The sequence below is a fragment of the Hyla sarda genome, chromosome 10, assembly GCF_029499605.1.
Source record: "Hyla sarda isolate aHylSar1 chromosome 10, aHylSar1.hap1, whole genome shotgun sequence".
Taxonomy (NCBI): domain Eukaryota; kingdom Metazoa; phylum Chordata; class Amphibia; order Anura; family Hylidae; genus Hyla; species Hyla sarda.
Window position 1 is genome coordinate 10,105,518 of NC_079198.1, and position 27,427 is coordinate 10,132,944.

The 27,427-nt window shown below is 45.4% G+C and overlaps 1 protein-coding gene across 4 annotated transcripts; it reads right to left on the bottom strand.

The window, feature by feature from the left end:
• Positions 1-27,299, bottom strand: LOC130293783 (uncharacterized). Of its 4 annotated transcripts, XM_056542880.1 has the most exons (7): positions 27,285-27,299; positions 17,792-17,947; positions 9,200-9,343; positions 7,367-7,578; positions 4,232-4,360; positions 3,844-3,969; positions 18-284 (listed from the first exon to the last, which is right to left on the bottom strand). In XM_056542880.1, exons 2-7 carry the CDS (start codon positions 17,932-17,934, stop codon positions 139-141), a joined length of 900 nt encoding a protein of 299 aa, XP_056398855.1. In that variant the 5' UTR covers positions 17,935-17,947; positions 27,285-27,299; the 3' UTR covers positions 18-138. The 4 variants fall into 4 exon arrangements, with proteins under 4 accessions (XP_056398856.1, XP_056398853.1, XP_056398854.1 ...); XM_056542878.1 differs by lacking the exon at positions 27,285-27,299 and having other exon boundaries at positions 16-284; positions 17,792-18,226; XM_056542879.1 differs by lacking the exons at positions 17,792-17,947; positions 27,285-27,299 and adding an exon at positions 16,270-16,444 and having other exon boundaries at positions 16-284.
• Between the last annotated feature and the right edge of the window lie 128 nt (positions 27,300-27,427).

The window sequence follows — 27,427 nt, forward strand, 5'->3', positions numbered from 1 at the left end:
TTTCCCGTCGTGGGCGGGGCTTTATAATATAAATATGGCGGCCATGTTTATTAGCATCCATCTTTCTTGGAAAGATCTAGAAGTGATGAGAGGGTTAATAAAGCTTGGAGCAGAATTTGGGGTGAATCAGCTCTTTGTTTATGAGGTCGGGGGAAGGGCATATTCATTGATCACGGAAGTATTCTGTAAGTCCCCGGCTACGGTCTGTATGGCGGCCTGGTCAGGAACCGGGGATTCTGGTTTCGTCTTTGGTTCCGTCCAATGCGAGTAGAAACCGAGTGCACCTGAGAGGCGGAAGAAGAGACATCGAGTAAATATTAAAGGGGTACTCCGCTGCTCAGCGTTTGGAACAAACTGTTCTGAATGCTGGAGCTGGCGCTGGGAGCTCAGTCACGTCATAGCCCCGCCCTCTCATGCCGTCACACCCCGCCCCCTCAATGCAAGTCTATGGGAGGGGGCGTGACGGTCGCCACGCCCCCTCCCATAGACTTGCATTGAGGGGGCGGATGTGACGTCATGAGGGGGCGGTGCTATGACGTGACTGAGCTCCCGGCTCCAGCGTTTCGGAACAGTATATTCCAAACACTGAGCAGCGGAGTGACCCTTTAAGATCCAATGTAAGACGCTCCCCAAGACATGCGGTGCTGCGCTATGTGCCCCCCCGAATATAAGCCAAGACTAGTGGGGTCTCAGCCACTACACTGGAGGGCACTGGTGTGTTAGACATATCAGGCTATCATGTGGGATACTGTATGCTGAACTGGTGTATCTAAGGCAGTAAAGTAACTTAAAGATACTGGGCCCCAAAATCTGTAACAGGGCATCCGCACCCTCTGCACCCCCTGTGGGCACGCCCCTGGGTTTCATACTGTTTTTTGAGCTGATGTATCTAAGCTTATATATGTGATACCATTTGAGAAGCTGTTGTATCTTAGCCTACCATGAGTAATACTATCTGCTGTTTCATGTATCTAATCCTGTCATGTGTATACTGTCTGCATGTATCTAATCCTGTCATGTGTATACTGTCTGCTGTGACATGTACCTAATCCTATCATGTGTATACTATCTGCTGTGACATGTATCTAAACCTATCATGTGTATACTGTGCTGAGGTGTATCTAATCCTGTCATGTGTATACTGTGCTGAGGTGTATCTAATCCTGTCATGTGTATACTGTCTGGTGTGACATGTATCTAAACCTATCATGTGTATACTGTGCTGAGGTGTATCTAATCCTGTCATGTGTATACTGTCTGGTGTGACATGTATCTAAACCTATCATGTGTATACTGTGCTGAGGTATATCTAATCCTGTCATGTGTATACTGTCTGGTGTGACATGTATCTAAACCTATCATGTGTATACTGTGCTGAGGTATATCTAATCCTGGCATGTGTATACTGTCTGCTGTGACATGTATCTAAACCTATCATGTGTATACTGTGCTGAGGTGTATCTAATCCTGTCATGTGTATACTGTCTGCTGTGACATGTATCTAAACCTATCATGTGTATACTGTCTGCTGTGACATGTATCTAATCCTGTCATGTGTGATCCTGTCGGCTGAGCTGGTGTTTCTACACCTATTATATATCCTACCGACTGCTGGGACATGTATCAAAGCTAATCATGTGTGATACACCAGCTTAGCAGACAGTATCTAGTCTATCACGTGTGATACTGTCTGCTAAACCATGTATACTAGATAATGTCCACTAAGCCATGTATCTAAGTCTATGACATATGATACCGCCTGTTGTGTATAGTAATGCCTATTATGTATGGTAGTCTTTGCTGAGCTTGTGTATCTAAGCCTATTGTGTGATACTGCCTTCTGAGCTGGTGAATCCAATCCTATCACAAGTGATGCTGGTCTGGTGTATCTAAGCCTGTCATGTGTGATACTGTGCTGAGGTGTACCTAAGCCTATCATGTGTGATACTGCGCTGAGATGTAGCTAAGCCTGTCATGTGTGATACTGTACTGAGATGTAGCTAAGCCTATAATGTGTGATACTGTACTGAGGTGTAGCAAAGCCTATAACATGTAAGACAGGCTTGGATAAATGTAGACATGTTATAGGTTTAGCTACATCTCAGCACAATATCACACATGACAGGCTTAGCTACATCTCAGTACAGTATCACACATGACAGGCTTAGCTACATCTCAGTACAGTATCACACATGACAGGCTTAGCTACACCTCAGTACAGTATCACACATTATAGGCTTAGCTACATCTCAGTACAGTATCACACATGAAAGGCTTAGCTACACCTCAGCACAGTATCACACGTGATACGCTTAGCTACACCTCAGCACAGTATCACACGTGACAGGCTTAGCTACATCTCAGCACAGTATCACACGTGACAGGCTTAGCTACATCTCAGTACAGTATCACACATGACAGGCTTAGCTACACCTCAGCACAGTATCACACGTGACAGGCTTAGCTACATCTCAGCACAGTATCACACATGACAGGCTTAGCTACACCTCAGCAGAGAACACATGATACGCTTAGCTACACGTCAGCACTGTATCACACATGACAGGCTTAGCTACACCTCAGCACAGTATCACACATGATACACTTAGCTACACCTCAGCACAGTATCACACATGACAGGCTTAGCTACACCTCAGCACAGTATCACACGTGACAGGCTTAGCTACATCTCAGCACAGTATCACACATGACAGGCTTAAATACAACTCAGCACAGTATCACACATGACAGGTTTAGCTACATCTCAGCACAATATCACACATGATAGGCTTAGCTACATCTCAGTACAGTATCACACATGACAGGCTTAGCTACATCTCAGTGCAGTATCACACATGACAGGCTTAGATACACCTCAGCACAGTATCACACATGATAGGCTTAGCTACATCTCAGAACAGTATCACACATGACAGGCTTAGCTACACCTCAGCACAGTATCACACATGACAGGCTTAGCTACACCTCAGCACAGTATCACACATGACAGGCTTAGCTACACCTCAGCACAGTATCACACATGACAGGCTTAGCTACATCTCAGCACAATATCACACATGACAGGCTTAGATACACCTCAGCACAGTATCACACATGATTTGCTTAGCTACACCTCAGCACAGTATCACACATGATTTGCTTAGCTACACCTCAGCACAGTATCACACATGACAGGCTTAGCTACATCTCAGCACAATATCACACATGATAGGCTTAGATACACCTCAGCACAGTATCGCACATGATAGGCTTAGATACACCTCAGCACAGTATCACACATGATAGGATTAGATACATCTCAGTACAGTATCACACATGACAGGCTTAGCTACACCTCAGCACAGTATCACACGATACGCTTAGCTACACCTCAGCACAGTATCACACATGACAGGCTTAGCTACACCTCAGCACAGTATCACACATGACAGGCTTAGCTACATCTCAGCACAGTATCACACATGATAGGCTTAGATACACCTCAGAACAGTATCACACATGATAGGCTTAGATACACCTCAGCACAGTATCACACATGATAGGCTTAGATACACCTCAGCACAGTATCACACATGATTGGCTTAGGTTCATCTCAGCACAGTATCACACATGATAGGCTTAGATACACCTCAGCACAGTATCACACATGATTTGCTTAGATACACCTCAGCACAGTATCACACATGATAGGCTTAGATACACCTCAGCACAGTATCACACATGATAGGCTTAGATACACCTCAGCACAGTATCACACATGATAGGCTTGGATACTGTGACAGTTTGCTGGGCTAGTGTATCTAAGCCAGTCATTAGCCGTACCTGATATGACAGCCATCACCACGGACATCCACCCCAGAGCGTAGGACCAGGAGAACCGATACTGTTGCGAAATGGCATTGTTGAACACGACGACCGAATGAACCAACGCCGCGAACCCCAAGAGAGCTACGGAAAAAGACAAAACCGCGGACGATTGTACCATGTGACCAAACCGAGCAAATAATGTAGATCTGGATTCGTCTGTAGGCCAGTGTTTCCCAAGCGTTGTGCCTCCAGCTGTTGCAAAACGAAAACTCCCAGCATGCCCGGACAGCCAACGGCTGTCCGGGCATGCTGGGAGTTTTCGTTTTGCAACAGCTGGAGGCACAACGCTTGGGAAACACCGTTCCAGGCTATTATATAAAGTGTAAAAAGTAATGGAACTTACCTAGAAGGAAAGAATATGCGCCTAGGACCAAAAAGCAAGCATAGGTCCCGCAAAGTTCCAGAATGCCACAAACTATCGCGAACACAACGCCAAGACAGAAGACAGCGGAGAGGAGGTTCAGGACGTCATCTGGAGAGAGAGAAAATGAGGAGGTCACTGCCGCCGCGCCAGAGAATTAACCCGCACATTTGATCCCCGACTATTAAAAAAAAAAAAAAAAATCTTAATCCTTCCAATACTTATCAGCTGCTGTATGCTCCACAGGAAGTTCTAGTAGAGTAGGAACAATCCCCTATAGCAAACCTCTTCTGCTCTATACAGTTCCTGACATGGACAGAGGTGTCAGCAGAGAGCACTGTGGTCAGACAGAAAAGATATTCAAAAAGAAAAGAACTTTCTCTGTAGCATACAGCAGCTGATCAGTACTGGAAGGTTTAAGATTTGTTTTTTAATAGAAGTCATTTTCAAATCTTTATAACTTTCTGGCAAGAGTAGATTTAAAAAAAAAAAATAATAATAATAATGTTTTCCACCGGAGTACCCCTTTAATATTTAGTGGAATTTCAGCAGTGGCACGTCCCTCGCAGAAATTGCGCTGTGTGAATGGGACAGTGGAATCCCAATTGGAGATAATGGGGGGAGATTTATCAAAACCTGTGTATAGGAAGAGCGGTGCAGTTGCCCATAGCAACCATTGAGATCACTTCTTTCATTTCCCACAGGCCTCTTTAAAAATGAAAGAAGCCATCTGATTGGTTGCTATGAGCAACTGCACCGCTCTTCCTCTGCACGGGTTTTTGATAAATCTGCCCCAATGTGCACTAAAATTAGCGGAATTTCAGAGCTGAAATTTTTGTCGGAATTCCGCCATGTATCCTGCGAGTTACTACAATTGTAATGACACCCAGTTTATGCAGTATAGGCTTTGTTATGTATTACTACCTTAACCAGTTAGGTACGCAGGGCGTACCTGTATGTCCTGAGTCCCGTTACCGGGGTTTTAAAGCGTCCTCATGAGCGGAGAAAGCTTCAAACCCTGTGGGTCACGACTGCTTTCAGCAGCCGGGACCCAGGGTTAATGCCAGGCACCGCCGATCAGGCCGATGCCCGGAATTAACCCTTTAGACTTTGATCGCGGCGTCTAAAATGAAAGTGAAACTATCCCGGCAGCTCAGCGGAGCTGATCGGGACTACCGCAACGAAATTGCGATGTCCCAATCAGCTTACTGGACAACGGGAGGGTGCTTACCTGCCTCCTCGTTGTCCGATCGGCAATCTACTGCTCCAGGCTGGAGCAGCAAAGCGCCGATAACACTGATCAATGCTATGCTATGTAAAAGTAAAAAGTGTTATAAATGTGAATAAGCCCCTCCATAATAAAAGTTTCCTTTTCCTATTTTTTTAATAAAATAATGTAATAAAAATAATCTTATGTGCTACCGCAGCATGCATAAATGTCCGAACTATTAAAATATAAGGTTAGCTAAGGTTGGTCACTTCATATACCATAAAAATATTAATAAAAAGCGACCAAAATGTCCCATCAAAACTAAAATGGTACCGATAAAACTACAGATCACAGTGCAAAAAAAGTACCTGTATGTGGAAAAATAAAAAAGTTATTGTGGTCAGAAGATGACAATTTTAAAAATACTAATTTTGGTGCATGTAGTTATAATTGTTTTAACTAGTAAAATACAATAAAACCTACATAAATTGGGTATCCATGTAACCGTATGGACCTACAGAATAGGATGTCCAAGGCGGTGTAGTTTCTAGACCTCAGTCATGCCTGCAGCCACTAGAAGCATCTCTTCCTCCAATGAGTGACTTAATCATGCACATCCCAAATGTGGGGACACTCCTGGCCTCTAGTGGCTGCAGGAAGAAGCATCCTGTTGCAGAGAAGCAGGAGAAGACAGCAGAGGAGAAGGTGAGTATGCTTCTTTTTTAGGGAGGTCCTAGTCCTACAGAGGGCAAGTTGACCAAATATTTATATATCTGACTGCTTTTTGTATGGCCTTTGAATGATCTAGACCAGCGGTTCTCAACCGGTGATACGTGTACCCCTAGGGGTACGCCGATGCACTGACAAATACCGGCCATACATTGGCCAGTACTTGTCAGCACACAACCAAGAATGGCTGGGGCAGCACGGGAGCGGCGTGGTTGCTGGGGAGACGTGTGACCTCCCCTGACGTTGCACGGAGGTGCTGCACAACACAGGAGGATGTCACATGTCAGGGCGGCCCCGCCGAACGAGACTATGGGACGTGCTGTATACCCGAACAGGTCACACAGGACGCGCTGTATACCCGAACAGGCTGGGTGATATAAAAAAGAAAAAGTTAAAAATAAGTGTATGGAAGGGAGGGAGGGTTTTTGTATGTGTATATCATATATATATATATATATATATATATATATATATATATTAGCCCAGGGGGATCAGAGGGGGGATTGGGGGCGGGGGGGGGGGGGGGAGGAGAGAGAGAAATAATGGCACAAGGGCATTAAGATGGAGAGGGGGAGGGATAATGGCAAAAGGGGATTAATGGGGGGGGGGGATGATGATTACACCCCCCCTCCATTTTAATCCCCTTGTGCCATTTTACCCTCTCCCCCCCCCATCTTAATGCCCTTGTGCCATTATTCCCCCCTTCCTCTGGTCCCCTTGCATCATTATTCTGATCCCCCCCCCCCCCCCGGATCCCCGTTTGCCATATTGGATAATAATGGCACAAGGGGATTAAGGGGGGGGGGGGGGGGGGTGGCGTGTAATGATTATCCCTCCCCCCCCCCCCCCATCTTAATCCCCTTGTGCTATTATTCCTCCCTCCCACTATTCCCCTTGTGCCATATTGGATAATAATGGCACAAGGGGGATTACGATGGAGGGTGAGGGGGGATAATGGAAAAAGGGGATTAAGTATCTCATTAGTATAAAGGTAAGCACACGCCATTATGAAAATAAGTAATTTTATGACTTTTGTCTGTGGGTACCCCTCGCGCGAATTTCCGCGCGAGGGCTACCCGCCGACATACTTTCACCCTTTGTGGGTACAGTCGCGAAAAAGGTTGAGAACCACCGATCTAGACCAATGATGAAGAACATGAAGGTTGTGACCGCCTTACCTGCCCCGATGATCACAACTGAAGCACACGCCTCAAACCTGTCGCAAAGCGTCGATAAGCCAAAGTGCGTAGATTGAGATGGGATGACCCCCCAGTGATTGGTGAGTATGGCTGTAATGGCGAATATGCTGCTGCCCATTTGTAGAAGTAGGACCACATATGTCAAGAGCTTAGACCTGCTGGGCATCCCGCTTGTTCTGCTGAAGAACCCACTGTAAAAGAGAGGCAGGTGTGATGCTACCATACTGCCGGTAGCTGACGATGATCCAGCAATATTAAAGGGGGTATCCCAGAAAAAAAAAAAAAAATTATATCAACTGGCTCCAGAAAGATAAACAGATTTGTAAATGACTTCTATTAAAAAATCTTAATCCTTTCAATAATTATCAGCTGCTGAAGTTGAGTTGATCTTTTCTGTCTGGCAACAGTGCTCTCTGCTGACATCTCTGCTTGTCTCGGGAACTGCACAGAGTAGAAGAGGTTTGCTATGGGGATTTGCTTCTAAACCGGGCGGTTCCCGAGACAGGTGTAATCAGAGAGCACTTAGACAGAAAAGAACAACTCAACTTCATCAGCTCATAAGTACTGAAAGGATTAAGATTTTTATATAGAAGTAATTTACAAATCTGTTTAACTTTCTGGAGCCAGTTGATATATGAAAAAAAAAAAAAGTTTTTTCCTGGATAACCCCTTTAACATTCACATGCACTACCACTCCTGGCCACGTGGTGTGCTGTTACAAACAATTGTTCTTATAAGGAACAAGAAACACATGGTTGAAGTCGGATGTTGCTAAATTACAACCCCCATCATGCCCTATCAGGGCATAATGGGAGTTGTAATTTTGCAACAGTTAGAGCTCCTTAGGTTAGGGAATACTGCCTTAAAGGGGTATTCCGGTGGAAAACGATTTTTTTCAAATCAACTGGTGCCAGAAAGTTAAACAGATTTGTAAATGACTTCTATTTAACAATCTTAATCCTTCCAGTACTTATCAGCTGCTGTATGCTCCACAGGAAGTTGAGTTGTTCTTTTGAGTCTGACCACAGTGCTCTCTGCTGACACATCTGTCCTTGTCAGGAACTGTCCAGAGTAGGAGCAAATCCCCATAGCAAACCTCTCCTGCTCCGGACAGTTCCTGACATGGACAGAGGTGTCAAGGTGTCACCAGAGAGCAATGTGATCAGACTTCCTCTGGGGCATACAGCAGCTTTTAAGTACTGGAAGGATTAAGCTTTTTATATAGAAGTAATTTACATATCTGTATAACTTTCTGGCACCAGTTAATTTGAAAAAATAAATAAAAATAAATGTTTTCCACCGGAAACCCCTTTAAAGTATGGTCCAAATGAGTTGGTTTTGGGGTACCCTGTCACGTCTTCATGATGTATGGTGTAGATATATTATTCATAGTGATGTCATCGCTGTATCCAGCAGTGGTCACGAGTGATGTCACCAGATGAACGGAAGCCGTATGGAGCTTTTGCCCCTTTTGTAAGAGTTTAGAAACCTCTTCATAGTCCATGATAAATGGACTATGTGGTTGTCACAGCTCCGCCCCTATGACTACAATCAAAGAGTCCACTCAGTGAGTTCAGGTCACCCCAATATCTCTTCCATATGACATCCATACAGATCTATGAGCTGAGATATAGGGGGCTGTTCTGAAGGCTTCTTGCTCTGGTGAGTTTTCTTCCCAACACAATATGGAGTCCGCAGGGTTGTTTTCTCCAGCAGTGTGAACAGATCCCTATATCCCAGCTTCTTGGTCCTCTATACGTGGGACATGTGAGGTCCATGGGGAGATACCAGTAGTGGGGAGGTCATTCTTACCTCGTGCCTCGGCTGCAGCTTGTCCTGTAGGTAGTGTCCGGCACTGTCTCAGGATATGGTGATCGCTGTATTTCAGGGACGTGGATGAGGAAAGAACTTCTGTAATGGCTGATTGTGTAACGTATGGCGCGGTGTGTGGCTTCACTGTATGGGATTTTAAGTAAGAGGTTACTACACTTTTACGGCAATGAATTAGCTCACAAAATCACTGGAAAGACACTATGGCTGGCACTGTTATGGGGGTGCTATGGCTGGCACTGTTATGGGGGTACTATGGCTGGCACTGTTATGGGGGTACTATGGCTGGCACTGTTATGGGGGTACTATGGCTGGCACTGTTATAGGAGTACTATGGCTGGCACTGTTATGGGAGTACTATGGCTGGCACTGTTATGGGAGTACTATTGCTGGCACTGTTATGGGAGTACTATGGCTGGCACTGTTATGGGAGTACTATGGCTGGCACTGTTATGGGGGTACTATGGCTGGCACTGTTATGGGAGCACTATAGCTGGCACTGTTATGGGGGTACTATGGCTGGCACTGTTATAGGAGTACTATGGCTGGCACTGTTATAGGAGTACTATGGCTGGCACTGTTATAGGAGTACTATGGCTGGCACTGTTATAGGGGTACTATGGCTGGCACTGTTATGGGGGTACTATGGCTGGCACTGTTATGGGGGTACTATGGCTGGCACTGTTATGGGGGTACTATGGCTGGCACTGTTATGGGAGTACTATGGCTGGCACTGTTATAGGGGTACTATGGCTGGCACTGTTATGGGAGTACTCTGGCTGGCACTGTTATAGGAGTACTATGGCTGGCACTGTTATGGGAGTACTATGGCTGGCACTGTTATGGGAGTACTATGGCTGGCACTGTTATGGGGGCACTATGGCTGGCACTGTTATAGGAGTACTATGGCTGGCACTGTTATAGGGGTACTATGGCTGGCACTGTTATAGGGGTACTATGGCTGGCACTGTTATAGGGGTACTATGGCTGGCACTGTTATAGGAGTACTATGGCTGGCACTGTTATAGGGGTACTATGGCTGGCACTGTTATAGGAGTACTATGGCTGGCACTGTTATAGGAGTACTATGGCTGGCACTGTTATAGGAGTACTATGGCTGGCACTGTTATAGGGGTACTATGGCTGGCACTGTTATGGGGGTACTATGGCTGGCACTGTTATGGGGGTACTATGGCTGGCACTGTTATGGGGGTACTATGGCTGGCACTGTTATGGGAGTACTATGGCTGGCACTGTTATAGGGGTACTATGGCTGGCACTGTTATGGGAGTACTCTGGCTGGCACTGTTATAGGAGTACTATGGCTGGCACTGTTATAGGAGTACTATGGCTGGCACTGTTATGGGAGTACTATGGCTGGCACTGTTATGGGGGCACTATGGCTGGCACTGTTATAGGAGTACTATGGCTGGCACTGTTATAGGGGTACTATGGCTGGCACTGTTATAGGGGTACTATGGCTGGCACTGTTATAGGGGTACTATGGCTGGCACTGTTATAGGAGTACTATGGCTGGCACTGTTATAGGAGTACTATGGCTGGCACTGTTATAGGAGTACTATGGCTGGCACTGTTATAGGAGTACTATGGCTGGCACTGTTATAGGAGTACTATGGCTGGCACTGTTATGGGAGTACTATGGCTGGCACTGTTATGGGGGCACTATGGCTGGCACTGTTATAGGAGTACTATGGCTGGCACTGTTATAGGGGTACTATGGCTGGCACTGTTATAGGGGTACTATGGCTGGCACTGTTATAGGGGTACTATGGCTGGCACTGTTATAGGAGTACTATGGCTGGCACTGTTATAGGAGTACTATGGCTGGCACTGTTATAGGAGTACTATGGCTGGCACTGTTATAGGGGTACTATCGTTGACACTGTTATGGGAGCACTATGGCTGGCACTGTTATAGGAGTACTATGGCTGGCACTGTTATAGGGGTACTATGGCTGGCACTGTTATAGGGGTACTATGGCTGGCACTGTTATAGGGGTACTATGGCTGGCACTGTTATAGGAGTACTATGGCTGGCACTGTTATAGGGGTACTATGGCTGGCACTGTTATAGGAGTACTATGGCTGGCACTGTTATAGGAGTACTATGGCTGGCACTGTTATAGGAGTACTATGGCTGGCACTGTTATAGGGGTACTATGGCTGGCACTGTTATGGGGGTACTATGGCTGGCACTGTTATGGGGGTACTATGGCTGGCACTGTTATGGGGGTACTATGGCTGGCACTGTTATGGGAGTACTATGGCTGGCACTGTTATAGGGGTACTATGGCTGGCACTGTTATGGGAGTACTCTGGCTGGCACTGTTATAGGAGTACTATGGCTGGCACTGTTATAGGAGTACTATGGCTGGCACTGTTATGGGAGTACTATGGCTGGCACTGTTATGGGGGCACTATGGCTGGCACTGTTATAGGAGTACTATGGCTGGCACTGTTATAGGGGTACTATGGCTGGCACTGTTATAGGGGTACTATGGCTGGCACTGTTATAGGGGTACTATGGCTGGCACTGTTATAGGAGTACTATGGCTGGCACTGTTATAGGAGTACTATGGCTGGCACTGTTATAGGAGTACTATGGCTGGCACTGTTATAGGGGTACTATCGTTGACACTGTTATGGGAGCACTATGGCTGGCACTGTTATAGGAGTACTATGGCTGGCACTGTTATGGGGGTACTATGGCTGGCACTGTTATAGGGGTGCTATGGCTGGCACTGTTATAGGAGTACTATGGCTGACACTGTTAGTCGGAGCACTATGGCTGGCACTGTTATAGGAGTACTATGGCTGGCACTGTTATAGGAGTACTATGGCTGGCACTGTTATAGGGGTACTATGGTTGACACTGTTATGGGAGCACTATGGCTGGCACTGTTATAGGAGTACTATGGCTGGCACTGTTATGGGGGTACTATGGCTGGCACTGTTATGGGGGTACTATGGCTGGCACTGTTATAGGGGTGCTATGGCTGGCACTGTTATAGGAGTACTATGGCTGACACTGTTAGTCGGAGCACTATGGCTGGCACTGTTATAGGAGCACTATGGCTGACACTGTTATGGGGGTGCTATGGCTGGAACTGTTATAGGAGTACTATGACTGGCACTGTTATGGGGGTACTATGGCTGGCACTGTTATGGGGGTACTATGGCTGGCACTGTTATAGGAGTCATGACGCCCGCAGCCTGCACCCAGTGCTGGGGCAGTAGAGTACCCCTTTAAATGAGGGCCAAAATGTGAGATTTTATTCTGGTCACAGCTTTATTTAAAATGTTTTAACCAAGAGACCGCCGACCACACAAGGTTCCTGCTGCAGCAGCCACCGGGGGGGGGGACTATGTACAAACCTGAAACACAAAAGAGTCTTCAGGTACCATCTCAAGCTCTGACTCCCCAAATATGTCACAACTGTGCAAATTCACCAACATAAAGCTGTGACAAAAAGATGGCGGGTGGGAATGTTGCTGAGGTACAAGTGGGGTCTGTACCCAACATGGGGGGTTGAAAATGCTACGTTCATATAGAGCGTTCGATCTCCTCAGTATAGCCTTCAGGACCCTCACCAAAATAACCTGTATCTAATCAGATTGTAAGATTGGTAAATGTTAGGTTCAAACTGTGGCTTAGTGCTGAACCCAGAGCAGAGCCAGGTGTATATACAGTGACTAAATACTACCATCATATAGAGAGCCCCCGGAGGGGAGGGGGCACATGACAGGGGGCAGTAGAAAGGGCAGGGAGAGGGTTCAGGCAGGAAGTAAGGGGGGGGATTACGTGGCGTAAAGGGGGAGTATAAGAAGAAAGGGAGGAAGGGGAGGAGTCATTAGGAAAGTTGAATCCGCGAGGGTCCCGCCCGCCCTGGTTTAGGGTGAGGTGGGGCATGGTAATTGTTGTCGCAGCGGCGGGAGATGGAGGGGGATCTGGAGGCATGCTCGAGCGGATGGCAGAGGGGTCTCCGAAGGTGGTGCCCTTGGGTCAGGTGACGGTCGACCAAGGGCAAAGTAGGAGAGAGCGGAAGGAGAAGCGGCCTTTAGGTCCCCTTACAGTCTGGTGCTATATCAGGAGTTTGGTTAATTCATTTTGCACTATGTTCAGGTTATGTGAATGTTATGGGGTAATGTTACCTTGGATAGCGGGAGATGTTAGGGGGCAAGTTATTTATGAAGACATGTAAAGTGTTATATTTATATATATATATATATTTATTAATATATATTTGTTAATTGGTTTTGGATAATAAAATTGGGTCCGCTGTGGCCTTTGCACCACGTTGGAGTGTCTGTGTTTATTGGGGAAAAAAGGTAATTGGAAATGGGTGGTGTGGGCCAAGCGTAATTCTACGATCCCCTAGTCATGCAATGTAATAAAAACACTATACAAAGACCAATATCACCAATATCACCACTATGCATGGGAAAAATAATTACGCTACACCATGACCACCATATCATGACGGGATATTACTACCACACAGATACTGAATAAAAACCACTGTGCACAGACCAATATCCCCCTATACAGTGGTTACCCCAACACTATATCGGCGCTGCAGACTGTATAAGTGATTACAGTGCAGATACATCCAGTGACTCACAGTTGACGTCTCCTTGGAGTCATTCTCTTTTCTTCTGTATCTGACCCCCAGGAAGACTTCTTCCAACATGACTCTGCAGAATCCGCCAGACAAACATCTTAGGCTCCGCACTTCTCCAGCACATTCCCAACCTTTACCCTACCCGTAGTGCCCCAAATAATGCCTCCCTTTGTGCCATAGTAGGAATGAGTAGGCAACTTGGCTGGGGAAAGAGTAAGGGAATTGGATAGGAGTGGGAAGATAACCCCCCATTAGGTAGATGTCCTTAGTAGATAATTAAATTTCCCCTCCATTCCCCACCCACCATTAAAGGGGTACTCCACCCCTAGATATCTTATCCACACTCTAAACGAACGCCGGGTGCAGCAGGGAGATAGCAGGGGTCCCCAGCAGCAGGACTCCTGTGATCAGACATCTTATCCCCCATCCTTTGTATAGGGGATAAGATGTCTAGGGGCGGAGTACCCCTTTAAGCAGAAGCCTTCGCCACTGTACAGTATAGGGGTGGATAGTCCGCATATGACTGGAGTCCTTGCATCTGTACGTACAATACTGCTGAACAAATCGCCACTCACTTTACACCCATAGGGTAAGTTCACACGTACAGTATCCTGCGCAGATTTGATGCGCAGGATTTGAACCTGCAGATTTTATGCTGCAAAGTTCAATGTAAACTAAATGACTGAACACAGCATCAAATCTGGTGGATCAAAATCTGCGCATCAAACATGCGCAGGATACTGTACGTGTGAATTCACCCATAGGGTAGGGTCACACGTAACGGATCCGCAGCATATCCGCCGGGGACCCATACCATAGTGTGCCTCCTGCAATCTGCCACTCCGAGTAGCCACATGGGCCTGCAAATTGCCTCGCGCATGAGCAAGGTACTTAGCAAAGTCTGAGTACACTGCAGTGCACTCGGCGACTCACAGGCCCCTGTGTGGCTGTCCGGAGCAGGAGAGGTTTTGCTATGGGGGATTTGCTCCTGCTCTGGACAGTTCCTGACATGGACAGAGGTGTCAGCAGAGAGCACTGTGGTCAGACAGAAAAGAAGAGATTCAAAAAGAAAAGAACTTCCTCTGTGGTATACAGCAGCTGATAGGTACTGGACAAAATTTCCTGGCAATTATTATGCAAATTAGCATGGCCGGTGTTTTTTTTTTTTTTTTTTGCAGGAAAGGGGGCAATGCTATGTGCAAGGTGCAGTAGAATCCCATTGAATTCAGTAGGATGCCAGGCGGTAATTCTGTAGCGTGCAACGTGACAGCTTTCACATTCACTTCCTTAGAGAGAAGTCATGTTAACCAGCCAGTTCACTCAGGAAGCAGACGAGCAGTCACAACGCTCCCCGGATAAGGTAACTACAATCTCTATACTATTCTGAGGACATAGAGATGTAGCAGAGCCAAGTTGCATCAAGTTCATATCATATTGTAGCATGTGTGCAGCTTTACATAGGACTGCATTTATCCTACTGTATTATCTGTGCTCAGCTAGTGACCAGAATGTAGCCTGTGTCTATAGCAGTGTTTCCCAACCAGGGTGCCTCCAGCTGTTGCAAAACTACAACTCCCAGCATGCCCCGGACAGCCTTTGGCTGTCCGGGGCATGCTGGGAGTTGTAGTTTTGCAACAGCTGGAGGCAGCCTGGTTGGGAAACACTGGTCTATAGATGGGGAAGTTTAAAAATGTTCTTCCATTCACAGTAAAAACAAGCAAACATAAAGCCCAGGAGCACATGACAGGGGTAATGTAGGAGCTTGGGGAGGAAGGGGTTAAAGGGGTACTCCACTGGGAAAAAATTTTTTTTATTTTTTTTATTTTTTATCAACTGGTGCCGGAAAGTTAAACAGATTTGTAAATTACTTCTATTAAAAAAAATCTTAATCCTTCCAGTAGTTATCAGCTGCTGTATAATCCACAGGAAGTTCTTTTCTTTTTGAATTTCCTTTCTTCCTGATCACAGTGCTCTCTGCTGACATCTCTGTCCATTTTAGGAACTGTCCAGAGTAGGAACAAATCCCCATAGAAAACCTATCCTGCTCCGGACAGTTCCTAAAAAAAATGGACAGAGGTGTCAGCAGAGAGCACTGTGGTCAGGCAGAAAGGAAATTCACCAGTTGATTTAATAAAAAAAAAAAAAATGTTTTCCAGTGGTGTACCCCTTTAAGGTGAGACTAGGAGGGAGGGGTTAAAAGGGCCAGTGGGTCGGAGGAGCGGTCAGAGCAGCACAGTTCAGGAAGAGTCTTGCCTGCTCGTCCTTGTTTTGATTTTGGTATTGTTGTTCTGGTTTTTTTTTTCCTCTATTTTGTGGCAGCGGCAGAGGGGCTGGAGGGGGACTTGGCGCCACTTGGAGAGAGTCTAATAGGGGGATCGGAAATATTAGCATGGTGGGGTTGGGGTGGTACCCAGCCGGTGATGGAAATCCCTGCGGGGGTGGTCCCAAAGGGGGAGTGGTCTCCGAACCATGTGCCCCCGGGTCAGATGAGGTACGACCAAGGGGAAAAGTAGGAGACTGAAGATTCGTGCTCCCTTCAAGTCCCCCTCCTGCTGGCATAAGGGGAGATTTATCAAAACCTGTCCAGAGGAGAAGTTGCCCAGTTGCCCATACCAACCAATCAGATCGCTTCTTTCATTTTTAACAAGGCCTCTGCAAAGTGAAAGAAGGGATCTGATTGGTTGCTATGGGCAACTGGGCAACTTTTCCTCTGGACAGGTTTTGAGAAATCTTCCCATATATATATATATATATATATATATATATATATATATATATAGATAGATAGATAGATAGATAGATAGATAGTGATTAGGGTTGTTAGCACTGTTATTGGTAATGTTTACCTGCTTATTTATTAGAGTAATTTATATGTGTGTTACTATGTTATTTAATAAAATTGGGTTGCTATGGCCTTTTTCTACCATACTTTGGTGTTGGTGTTAATTTATCGGGAGAAAGGGGGTAAAAGGGGGTCACAGCGGATATAGACTATCCCCTAGTCATGAATCGAAGTGAAGGGGGGAGAATGGTGGGCACATAGGGGCAGGACTCTGTTTAGGCTTAACCGAACTTACTCCCAGACCAAGCACTGGCTCTAGATCATGCTCACTAGCTGAGCACGATTCATAACCGCCAGGACCCATGGTTACTGCCGAGCATCACTGATCAGGCTGATGCCCGGCATTAACCCTTTAGACACTGCCATCAAATTTGCTTGCAGTGTCTAAAATGCAGGGTTAACTGTGTTGGTTAGCTCAGTACAGCTGATCGGGACATCCATGGCGATATCGCGGGTCCCGATCAGCTGAGTGGATGGTGAGAGAGCCCTTACCTGCCTCCTCGCCGTCCGATCAATGCTCTGGGGCTCTGGCCAGGCTCTGCAGGCTGGAGCAGCAGAGCACCAATAACACTGATCAATACTGTGTCAAAGCTCAGCATTGAACAGTGTATGCAATCGTAAGATTAAATATTATAGCCCCCTATGGGGACAAAAAAAAACTATAATACTGCTCCTATATACAAGAATATAACTACTATAATACTGCTCCTATATACAAGAATATAACTACTATAATACTGCTCCTATATACAAGAATATAACTACTATAATACTGCTCCTATATACAAGAATATAACTACTATAATACTGCTCCTATGTACAAGAATATAACTATTATAATACTGCTCCTATACACAAGAATATAACTACTATAATACTGCTCCTATATACAAGAATATAACTACTATAATACTGCTCCTATATACAAGAATATAACTACTATAATACTGCTCCTATATACAAGAATATAACTACTATAATACTGCTCCTATATACAAGAATATAACTACTATAATACTGCTCCTATATACAAGAATATAACTACTATAATACTTCTCCTATATACAAGAATATAACTACTATAATATACCGTCTCCACTGATTCTCTATTCTCAGGATTCGGCCATTTTCCACAATGCTGCTGCTGAATGTCGCTGGGCTCGTCTGCTCCATCCTCGGGTTTATCCTCCTGGTGACTGGGATCTCCACTGACTTCTGGGTAGTGGACTCCATATACCATGCCGGACTGTGGAAGATTTGTTCAGAAGACATTTGTGTGGATATTGTGGGGATCGGTGTGGATAATTCTTTGTATCTGTCTGAGAATAATTTATAGAACGTTGATTTACAAAATCCATTGGAATTGATAGAATCCGGTTATCCAGAATCCCTGATGTTTTCTTGGAGGCCCCATAAATATCAGAAATGCTGGGTTAGGGATTTCTGAGTCTGGATGTCTCTTTCCCTAAGGATTGATGGAGGTCTGAGGGATCCCTCAGGGGCCTAAAACAGAAATTATATAACACACAGACATAGGGTTGCTTAGGGGTTAATAATTGCATTCCTGTAATATCCTACAGTGGTTTATGGGTTAATATCTCATATCCCTTGTCTAGGATGATAGTTCATACTGATCTGCATAATACATGGAGCTCTATGTAATATCCCTGGTGGTCTAGGGTGGTGGCTCATACTGATTTGCATTATACATGGAGCTCTAGGGCTGATGGGTTGATATGTAATAGCCCTGGTGGTCTAGGGTGGTGGCTCATACTGATCTGCATAATACATGGAGCTCTAGGGCTGATGGGTTGATATGTAATATCCCTGGTGGTCTAGGGTGGTGGCTCTTACTGATCTGCATAATACATGGAGCTCTAGGGCTGATGGGTTGATATGTAATAGCCCTGGTGGTCTAGGGTGGTGGCTCATACTGATCTGCATTATATATGGAGCTCTAGGGCTGATGGGTTGATATGTAATATCCCTGGTGGTCTAGGGTGGTGGCTCATACTGATCTGCATTATACATGGAGCTCTAGGGCTGATGGGTTGATATGTAATAGCCCTGGTGGTCTGGGGTGATGGCTCATACTGATCTGCATTATACACGGAGCTCTAGGGCTGATGGGTTGATATGTAATAGCCCTGGTGGTCTAGGGTGGTGGCTCATACTTATCTGCATTATACATGGAGCTCTAGGGCTGATGGGTTGATATGTAATAGCCCTGGTGGTCTAGGGTAATGGCTCATACTGATCTGCATTATACATGGAGCTCTAGGGCTGATGGGTTTATATGTAATAGCCCTGGTGGTCTAGGGTAATGGCTCATACTGATCTGCATTATACATGGAGCTTTAGGGCTGATGGGTTGATATGTAATAGCCCTGGTGGTCTAGGGTGGTGGCTCATACTTATCTGCATTATACATGGAGCTTTAGGGCTGATGGGTTGATATGTAATAGCCCTGGTGGTCTAGGGTAATGGATCATACTGATTTGTATTATACATGGAGCTCTAGGGCTGATGGGTTGATATGTAATAGCCCTGGTGGTCTAGGGTAATGGCTCATACTGATCTGCATTATACTTGGAGCTCTAGGGCTGATGGGTTTATATGTAATAGCCCTGGTGGTCTAGGGTAATGGCTCATACTGATCTGCATTATACATGGAGCTCTAGGGCTGATGGGTTGATATGTAATAGCCCTGGTGGTCTAGGGCGATGGCTTATACTGATCTGCATTATACATGGAGCTCTAGGGCTGATGGGTTGATATGTAATAGCCCTGGTGGTCTAGGGTGGTGGCTCATACTTATCTGCATTATACATGGAGCTCAAGGGCTGATGGTTTGATATGTAATATCCCTGGTGGTCTAGGGTGGTGGCTCATACTGATCTGCATTATACATGGAGCTCAAGGGCTGATGGTTTGATATGTAATATCCCTGGTGGTCTAGGGTAATGGCTCATACTGATTTGCATTATACATGGAGCTCTAGGGCTGATGGGTTGATATGTAATAGCCCTGGTGGTCTAGGGTGGTGGCTCATACTGATCTGCATTATACATGGAGCTCAAGGGCTGATGGTTTGATATGTAATATCCCTGGTGGTCTAGGGTAATGGCTCATACTGATTTGCATTATACATGGAGCTCTAGGGCTGATGGGTTGATATGTAATAGCCCTGGTGGGCTGTTTCTTCTTCCAGGATACATCAAGGCCACCAGAGGGCTTCTGATTTTCTCCGCCGTACCTCTCACCTTTGGGATCATATTTTCCTGTCTTTCATTTATGAAGATTCGTGTAGGAAGAATCACCGCCTGCCTCGCGTCCGCCATCCTGGAGGTCTTAGCAGGTAAGTACAATAGTCTTCTAGGCTCCGTGCCTGATTACTAGTGATTCGGCGCCAATGGCTTGTAACGTCACGGCCCCGCCCCCTTGTGACATCACACTCTCCCTTTCAATGCAAGTCTATGGGAGGAGGCGTGACAGCTACCACGCCCCCTCCCATAGACTTGAATTGAGGGGGCGTGGCCGTGACATCATGAGCCTGCGGCGCCCTAGTCGGCGTTCTAAACGAACATTAGGTGCTGCAGGGAGATCGCAGGGGTCCCAGGGGCGGGACCTCGCCTGTCCTTTGGATAGGGGATAAGATGTCTAGGGGCGGAGTACCCCTTTTTATATGGTTTCTGGTCTTTCAGTTGAAATGCTTTTCTTTATTTCTATCAGAATGACTGGGCCAGGATTATTTTGGACAATTATACTCTATAGCAGTGGTCTCCAACCTACGGACCTCCAGATGTTGCAAAACTACAATTCCCAGCATGCCCGGACAGCCAACGGCTGTCCGGGCATGCTGGGAGTTGTAGTTTTGCAACATCTGGAGGTCCACAGGTTGGAGACCACTGCTCTATGGCGTCTGTGGTGTCCCGGTACAGGCAGGACTTTGTCCTGTCCCTGTCTAAAGTCCCCTCAGCTAGAGTCCTTCCATTCCATAGGGCTCTCCTGCAGGGCTTGCCCCTTGGTCGCCTCGTATAAATGTATTTCTGTATAGTGTACAAATGTATAGGACTAGAGATGAGCGAACTTACAGTAAATTCAATTCGTCACGTACTTCTCGGCTCGGCAGTTGATGACTTTTCATGCATAAATTAGTTCAGCTTTCCGGTGCTCCGGTGGGCTGGAAAAGGTGGATACAGTCCTAGGAAAGAGTCTCCTAGTAATGTATCCACCTTTTCCAGCCCACGGGAGCACCTGAAAGCTGAACTAATTTATGCAGGATAAGTCATCAACTGCCGAGCCGAGAAGTTCGTGACGAATCGAATTTACTGTAAGTTCGCTCATCTCTATATAGGACCTACCTAGGTCAAGTGATATATTATAATGGTTGTACAGATATTTAGGACCTTCCTGGGTTCTGTGATGTACCCAGAGTTCTCTGGGTTCAGGACTTACAGGCTTTGCAACCAATGGGATTAGTCCAGCCCCCCTAGTATATAAGGGGCTGTAGTCACTAAATTTGTGTGCTTGTTCCTCCACTCTCTCTTATCTCCCGGATCCAAAGCAAGCACAATCATCATATCTCAACTCATCTCAACTAGGCCAAAGTCTAAAGAACCACTAAAACCGTGAGTTATAAAGCTCAACCTACAAATCCTGTGTGACTACTATTCAACTCAACTCATACAATTAGTAGCACAGTGGTCTGCTTAGTCCCAGCAAAGCCTGTGAGGAACCTGCATCACGGTTACCTCAAGAGAGACTGTATATTTATAAAGACTGTTTGCATACGAAGTTCAGTAAAAGTTCCAGTTATCTCATAAATCAAGCTGTGGACATTCCGTTTATTTCCTGACGTTTTCAGGGCCTTCTATACTAAGCAAACCGCACCCTGGCGTGATGACAAATCAAGGGTTAATACCACTAGACCCTGCATCATCATTGTAACACCCCAGGTCACCACACGTCCATGTTAAAGGGGTTATCCAGGAAAAAAATTGTTTTTATATATCAACTGGCTCCAGAAAGTTGAACAGATTCGTAAATTACTTCTATTAAAAAATCTTAATCCTTTTAGTACTTATGAGCTTCTGAAGTTGAGTTACATAGTTACATAGTTACATAGTTAGTACGGTCGAAAAAAGACATATGTCCATCAAGTTCAACCAGGGAATTAAGGGGTAGGGGTGTGGCGCGATATTGGGGAAGGGATGGGATTTTATATTTCTTCATAAGCATTAATGTTATTTTGTTCCATAAATGTATCTAATCCTGTTTTAAAGCTGTTAATTGTTCCTACTGTGACCAGTTCCTGAGGTAGACCGTTCCATAAATTCACAGTCCTCACGGTAAAGAAGGCGTGTCGCCCCTTGAGACTAAACTTTTTCTTCTCCAGACGGAGGGAGTGTCCCCTCGTCCTTTGGGGGGGTTTAACCTGGAACAGTTTTTCTCCATATTTTTTGTATGGGCCATTAATATACTTATATACGTTTATCATATCCCCCCTTAAACGTCTCTTCTCAAGACTAAACAATTGTAACTCCTTTAATCGCTCCTCATAGCTAAGATGTTCCATGCCCCATATTAGTTTAGTCGCGCGTCTCTGCACCCTTTCCAACTCCGCAGTGTCCCTTTTATGGACAGGTGCCCCAAACTGAACAGCATATTCCAGGTGAGGCCGTACCAATGCTTTATAAAGGGGGAGTATTATGTCCCGGTCCCTTGAGTCCATGCCTCTTTTGATACATGACAATATCCTGCCGGCTTTGGAAGCAGCAGCCTGACATTGCATGCTATTCTGTAGTCTGTGATCTACAAGTCACCCAGATCCTTCTCTACCAGTGACTCTGCCAGTTTAATCCCCCCTAAGACATACGATGCATGCAGGTTATTAGTACCCAGATGCATAACTTTACATTTATCCACATTGAACCTCATTTGCCAAGTGGATGCCCAGACACTTAGTCTATCCAAGTCATCTTGTAACTTATGCACATCCTCTATAGACTGTACTGTGCTACAAAGCTTGGTGTCATCTGCAAAGATAGAAACAGAGCTGTTAATACCATCCTCTATATCATTGATAAATAAATTAAACAACAGCGGGCCCAGTACTGATCCTTGGGGTACACCACTAATTACCGGGGACCAATCAGAGTACGAATCATTGACCACCACTCTCTGGGTACGATCCATGAGCCAGTGTTCAATCCAGTTACAAACTAAAGTTTCCAAGCCCAAGGACCTTAACTTACCTGTCAGACGTCTGTGAGGGACAGTATCAAATGCTTTAGCAAAATCCAGAAACACTATATCCACAGCCATTCCTCTGTCAAGGCTTCTACTCACCTCTTCATAAAAGCAAATTAGATTGGTTTGACAACTTCTATCCTTAGTAAACCCATGCTGGTTATCACTTATAATACAATTATCCCCTATGTATTCCTGTATGTAATCCCTTATAAGTCCTTCAAACAATTTACCCACAATGCACGTTAAACTTACCGGTCTATAGTTTCCTGGGGAAGACCTAGAGCCCTTTTTGAAGATTGGCACCACATTCGCCTTGCGCCAGTCCCTTGGCACAATACCAGACACCATAGAATCTCTAAATATCATGAACAGGGGTACAGATATTACTGAACTTACCTCTCTAAGAACTCTTGGGTGTAGTCCATCCGGCCCTGGGGATTTGCTTACATTTATATCACTTAACTTACCTTGTACCATCTCTACATTAAGCCAGTTCAGTACATTACATGATGTGTTACCAGCACTGACCTGTACATGATGTGTTACCAGCACTGACCTGGCCAATGTCAGCTCCTTCTTCCTTAGTATATACAGAACTAAAGAACCCATTCAGTAGCTCCGCCTTCTCTTGATCGCCTGTGACAACCTCCCCATTATCATTATTAAGGGGTCCTACATGCTCTGTCCTTTTTTTTTTTGCATTTATATATCTAAAAAAATATTTAGGATTAGTTTTGCTTTCTTTGGCCACCTGTCTCTCATTTTGAATTTTTGCTGTTTTTATTACATTTTTACAGATTTTATTAAGCTCTTTGTACTGTTTAAATGTTATCGCTGACCCATCAGATTTGTATTTTTTGAAGGCAATTTTTTTGTTGTTTATTGCTCTTTTAACATCATGTGTCAGCCATGTAGGATTTAATTTTAATCGTTTATATTTGTTCCCCTTTGGTATATATTTAGCTGTATAGTTATTTAGAGTTGATTTAAAGATGTCCCATTTACCTTCTGTATCAGTATTTGAGAACACTTCCCCCCAGTCTATGTCCTGTAGTGCAGCCCTCAGCCCAGGGAAGTTTGCCTTTTTAAAGTTATATGTTTTTGCCTTCCCCGCCTGTCTTTGTTTTCTACATTTTAAGTCAAAAGTAACTATATTGTGGTCGCTATTCCCAAGGTTTTCCCGCACAGTTACATTACCAATCAGCTCTGCGTTGTTGGAAATGATCAGATCCAACAAGGCATCACTTCTTGTTGGGTCCTCCACAAACTGGCCCATAAAATTATCCTGCAATAAATTTAGGAATTGTCGCCCCTTTGTAGTTTTAGCCAACCCCGGACCCCAATCTATATCTGGATAGTTAAAATCTCCCATTATTACCACTGTACCTGCCCGGGTGGCCCTCTCTATTTGTTTATGAAGCCGAACATCTATCTCTTCAGTGATATTAGGGGGTCTGTAGATTACACCAAATACTATTTTTTCAGTATTTCCCTCCTTTTGTAATTCTACCCACAATGATTCCACATCCTCAGAATCATCACATACTATGGCATCGTTCACACTGACTTTCATACCACTTCTTACATACAGACAGACTCCACCACCTTTTCTGTTCATTCTATCCTTGCGAAACAATGTAAACCCCTGCAGATTGACAGCCCAGTCATGCGAGGAGTCCAGCCATGTCTTAGTGACCCCAACTATATCAATATGTTCCTCCAGTATCAAGGCCTCAAGCTCCCCCATTTTATTTGCTAGGCTTCTGGCATTTGTGAACATACACTTTACATTTCCATCCTTTATGTTATTGGGGTTAATGGGATTCAAGGGTGTAAGTTTTATTTTCCTATGAAGCCTATTCCTATTAACTATTCTAACCCCTCCCTCCGCTCCACCCCCAGGTACATTTATAATTCCCACCTCTCTATCTACACTATCTTCCCCCTCTTTGCTGTAGGTTCCCTCCCCCCAAGTCCCTAGTTTAAACACTCCTCCACCCTTCTAGCCATCTTCTCCCCAAGCAAAGCTGCACCCTCCCCATTGAGGTGCAGCCCGTCCCTACGGTAGAGCCGGTAACCGACAGCGAAGTCAGCCCAGTTCTCCATGAACCCAAACCCTTCCTTCTTACACCAGCTTCTGAGCCACTTGTTTACCTCCCTGATCTCCCGCTGCCTCTCTGGTGTGGCTCGTGGTACTGGTAGTATTTCAGAAAATACTACCTTGGAGGTCCTTGCCTTAAGCTTGCGGCCTAAGTCCCTGAAATCATTTTTAAGGACACTCCACCTACCTCTTACTTTGTCATTGGTGCCAATATGTACCATGACTGCTGGGTCCTCTCCAGCCCCGCCCAGCAACCTGTCAACCCGATCCGCGATGTGCCGAACTCGTGCGCCAGGCAGACAACACACTGTTCGGCGATCCCGGTCTTTGTGACAGATTGCCCTGTCTGTCCCCCTAATAATTGAGTCCCCCACCACTAGTACCTGTCTGGCCTGCCCTGTACTCCTCCCTCCCTCCTTACTGGAGCAGACACCCCCCTGGCGGTCAGAGGCGGTATCCTGCTGCAGTTCTGCTAGCTCTGTAATGGCATCCCCCTCATCTGCCAAGCGGGCAAACTTGTTGGGGTGTGCCAGTTCAGGACTAGCCTCCCTGACACTTTTTCCCCTACCCCTCTTTCTAACTGTAACCCAGCTAACTGCCTGACTGTCCTGCAACTCTGTCCCACTGTCCTCCCCCACCTCTACTCCCGAGAGTGCCTGCTCAGTGAGCAGGAGTCTCCTCTCCATGTTGTTAATGCTTCTCATTGTTGCCAGTCGCCCCTCTAGATGCAGGATCTGGGCTTCCAAACGGACAACTAGCACACATCTCGCACAACAATATGCACCCTCAAACTGTTGTTCAAGGATTGCATACATTGAACAGGATGTACATTGGACTGCATTTTCCAACATGGAGGCCATCTAGTTATGGGGATTTCACAAATGTATAGGAAAAAACAGACAGTCAAAATTACACTTAAAATTTTTTGTAGACCTTGTGGGTTCAGAAATTAACACTCACAGCGATCTCAACCTCCTGCTTTCAAACTCCTGTTTTTGTAACTCCTCTTTCACGCCCCCTGTTACACAGCAACACTCAGAAGAGCAAGCTCTCAATAAGAGTCCCAAGCTAAGATTTATACACCTGTGCCCAATCTACTCCTCCTCCCCCTAGAGGTGGAACAGAGAAAAAAAAAAAAAAATGAAAAAGGGTGTTTAAACTCTAACAGTTATCCCACTATGTGCAAAAGAGAAAAACTTACCCAAAATATGAATGTAGACTATAGGCAGTCGCACCCACTCCACAGATTCACTCCGCACAACAGATAATCACAGTTTTTGTAACTCCTCTTTCACGCCCCCTCTTACACAGCAACACTCAGAAGAGCAAGCGCAACACTCAGAAGAGCAAGCCAAGAGTTGTTCTTTTCAGTCTAAGTGCTCTCTGGTGACACCTGTCTCGGTAACCGCCCAGTTTAGAAGCAAATCCCCATAGCAAACCTCTTCTAAACTGGGCGTTTCCAGAGACACGTGTCATCAGAGAGCACTTAGACAGAAAATAACAACCTTAACTTCAGAAGCTCATAAGTACTGAAAGGATTAAGATTTTTTAATAGAAGTCATTTACAAATCTGTTTAATTTTCTGGAGCCAGTTGATATATATATAAATAACATTTCCTGGAATACCCCTTTAAGTTGTTCAGTTAGCAGCTGTATTTGAGAGCAGGTTTGTAGACTCCGAGGCTTCACTCGTGATCTGTGTTGTGAAGTCACTTTCGGTTTCTATTCTGATAACAGGTTTTATGATCTGAGACAAGGACAATGGAAAGTTTATTCTACATTCAGTTCACAAGTGTTTTACACAAACACATTTTTATGATATATCTGGATATATATAGAGGGGAAAAAAAGTTGCTGAGTTGCCCATAGCAACCAATCAGATTGCTTCTTTCATTTTCCAGAGGCCTTTTTCAAAAATGAAAGCAGCAATCTGATTGGTTGCTATGGGCAACTCAGCAACTTTTCCTCTGGACGGGTTTTGATAAATCTCCCCCATATATCCTACCTTTCTCTATCTTCCCCATAGTACTTGGATATCCATTATCATTCTTGTTCCTATGTTATATGGTCATTAACCCCTTAAGGACATGGGGAATACGGGTATGCCCTGACGTCCTGGTAGTTAAAGGGGTACTCAGGCGCTAAGACATCTTATCCCCTATCCAAAGTGTCAGATCGCCGGGGTCCCGCTGCTGGGGACCCCCGGGATGTACCATGCAGCACCCACCTTTAGCGGCTTCCGGAACCGCTGGAGGTCCTCAGGCTGAGTCCATCTCGACCACGAGGACGGAGCATAGTGACGTCACAGCTCCGCTCCCGTGTGACGTCACGCTCCGCCCCCTCAATGCAAGTCTATGGGAGGGGCGTGAC

What these genes read in the sequence shown, in the direction of transcription:
- LOC130293783 (XM_056542878.1), bottom strand. Translation starts at nt 17,973, where the DNA reads ATGTCTTCTGAACAAATCTTCCACAGTCCGGCATGGTATATGGAGTCC. An exon ending in AGTTGTGATCATCGGGGCAG is followed by an intron (nt 4,361 to 7,366) that starts GTAAGGCGGTCA and finishes CTCTCTCTCCAG; the next exon opens with ATGACGTCCTGAACCTCCTC. An exon ending in CGCATATTCTTTCCTTCTAG is followed by an intron (nt 3,970 to 4,231) that starts GTAAGTTCCATT and finishes CTTTTTCCGTAG; the next exon opens with CTCTCTTGGGGTTCGCGGCG.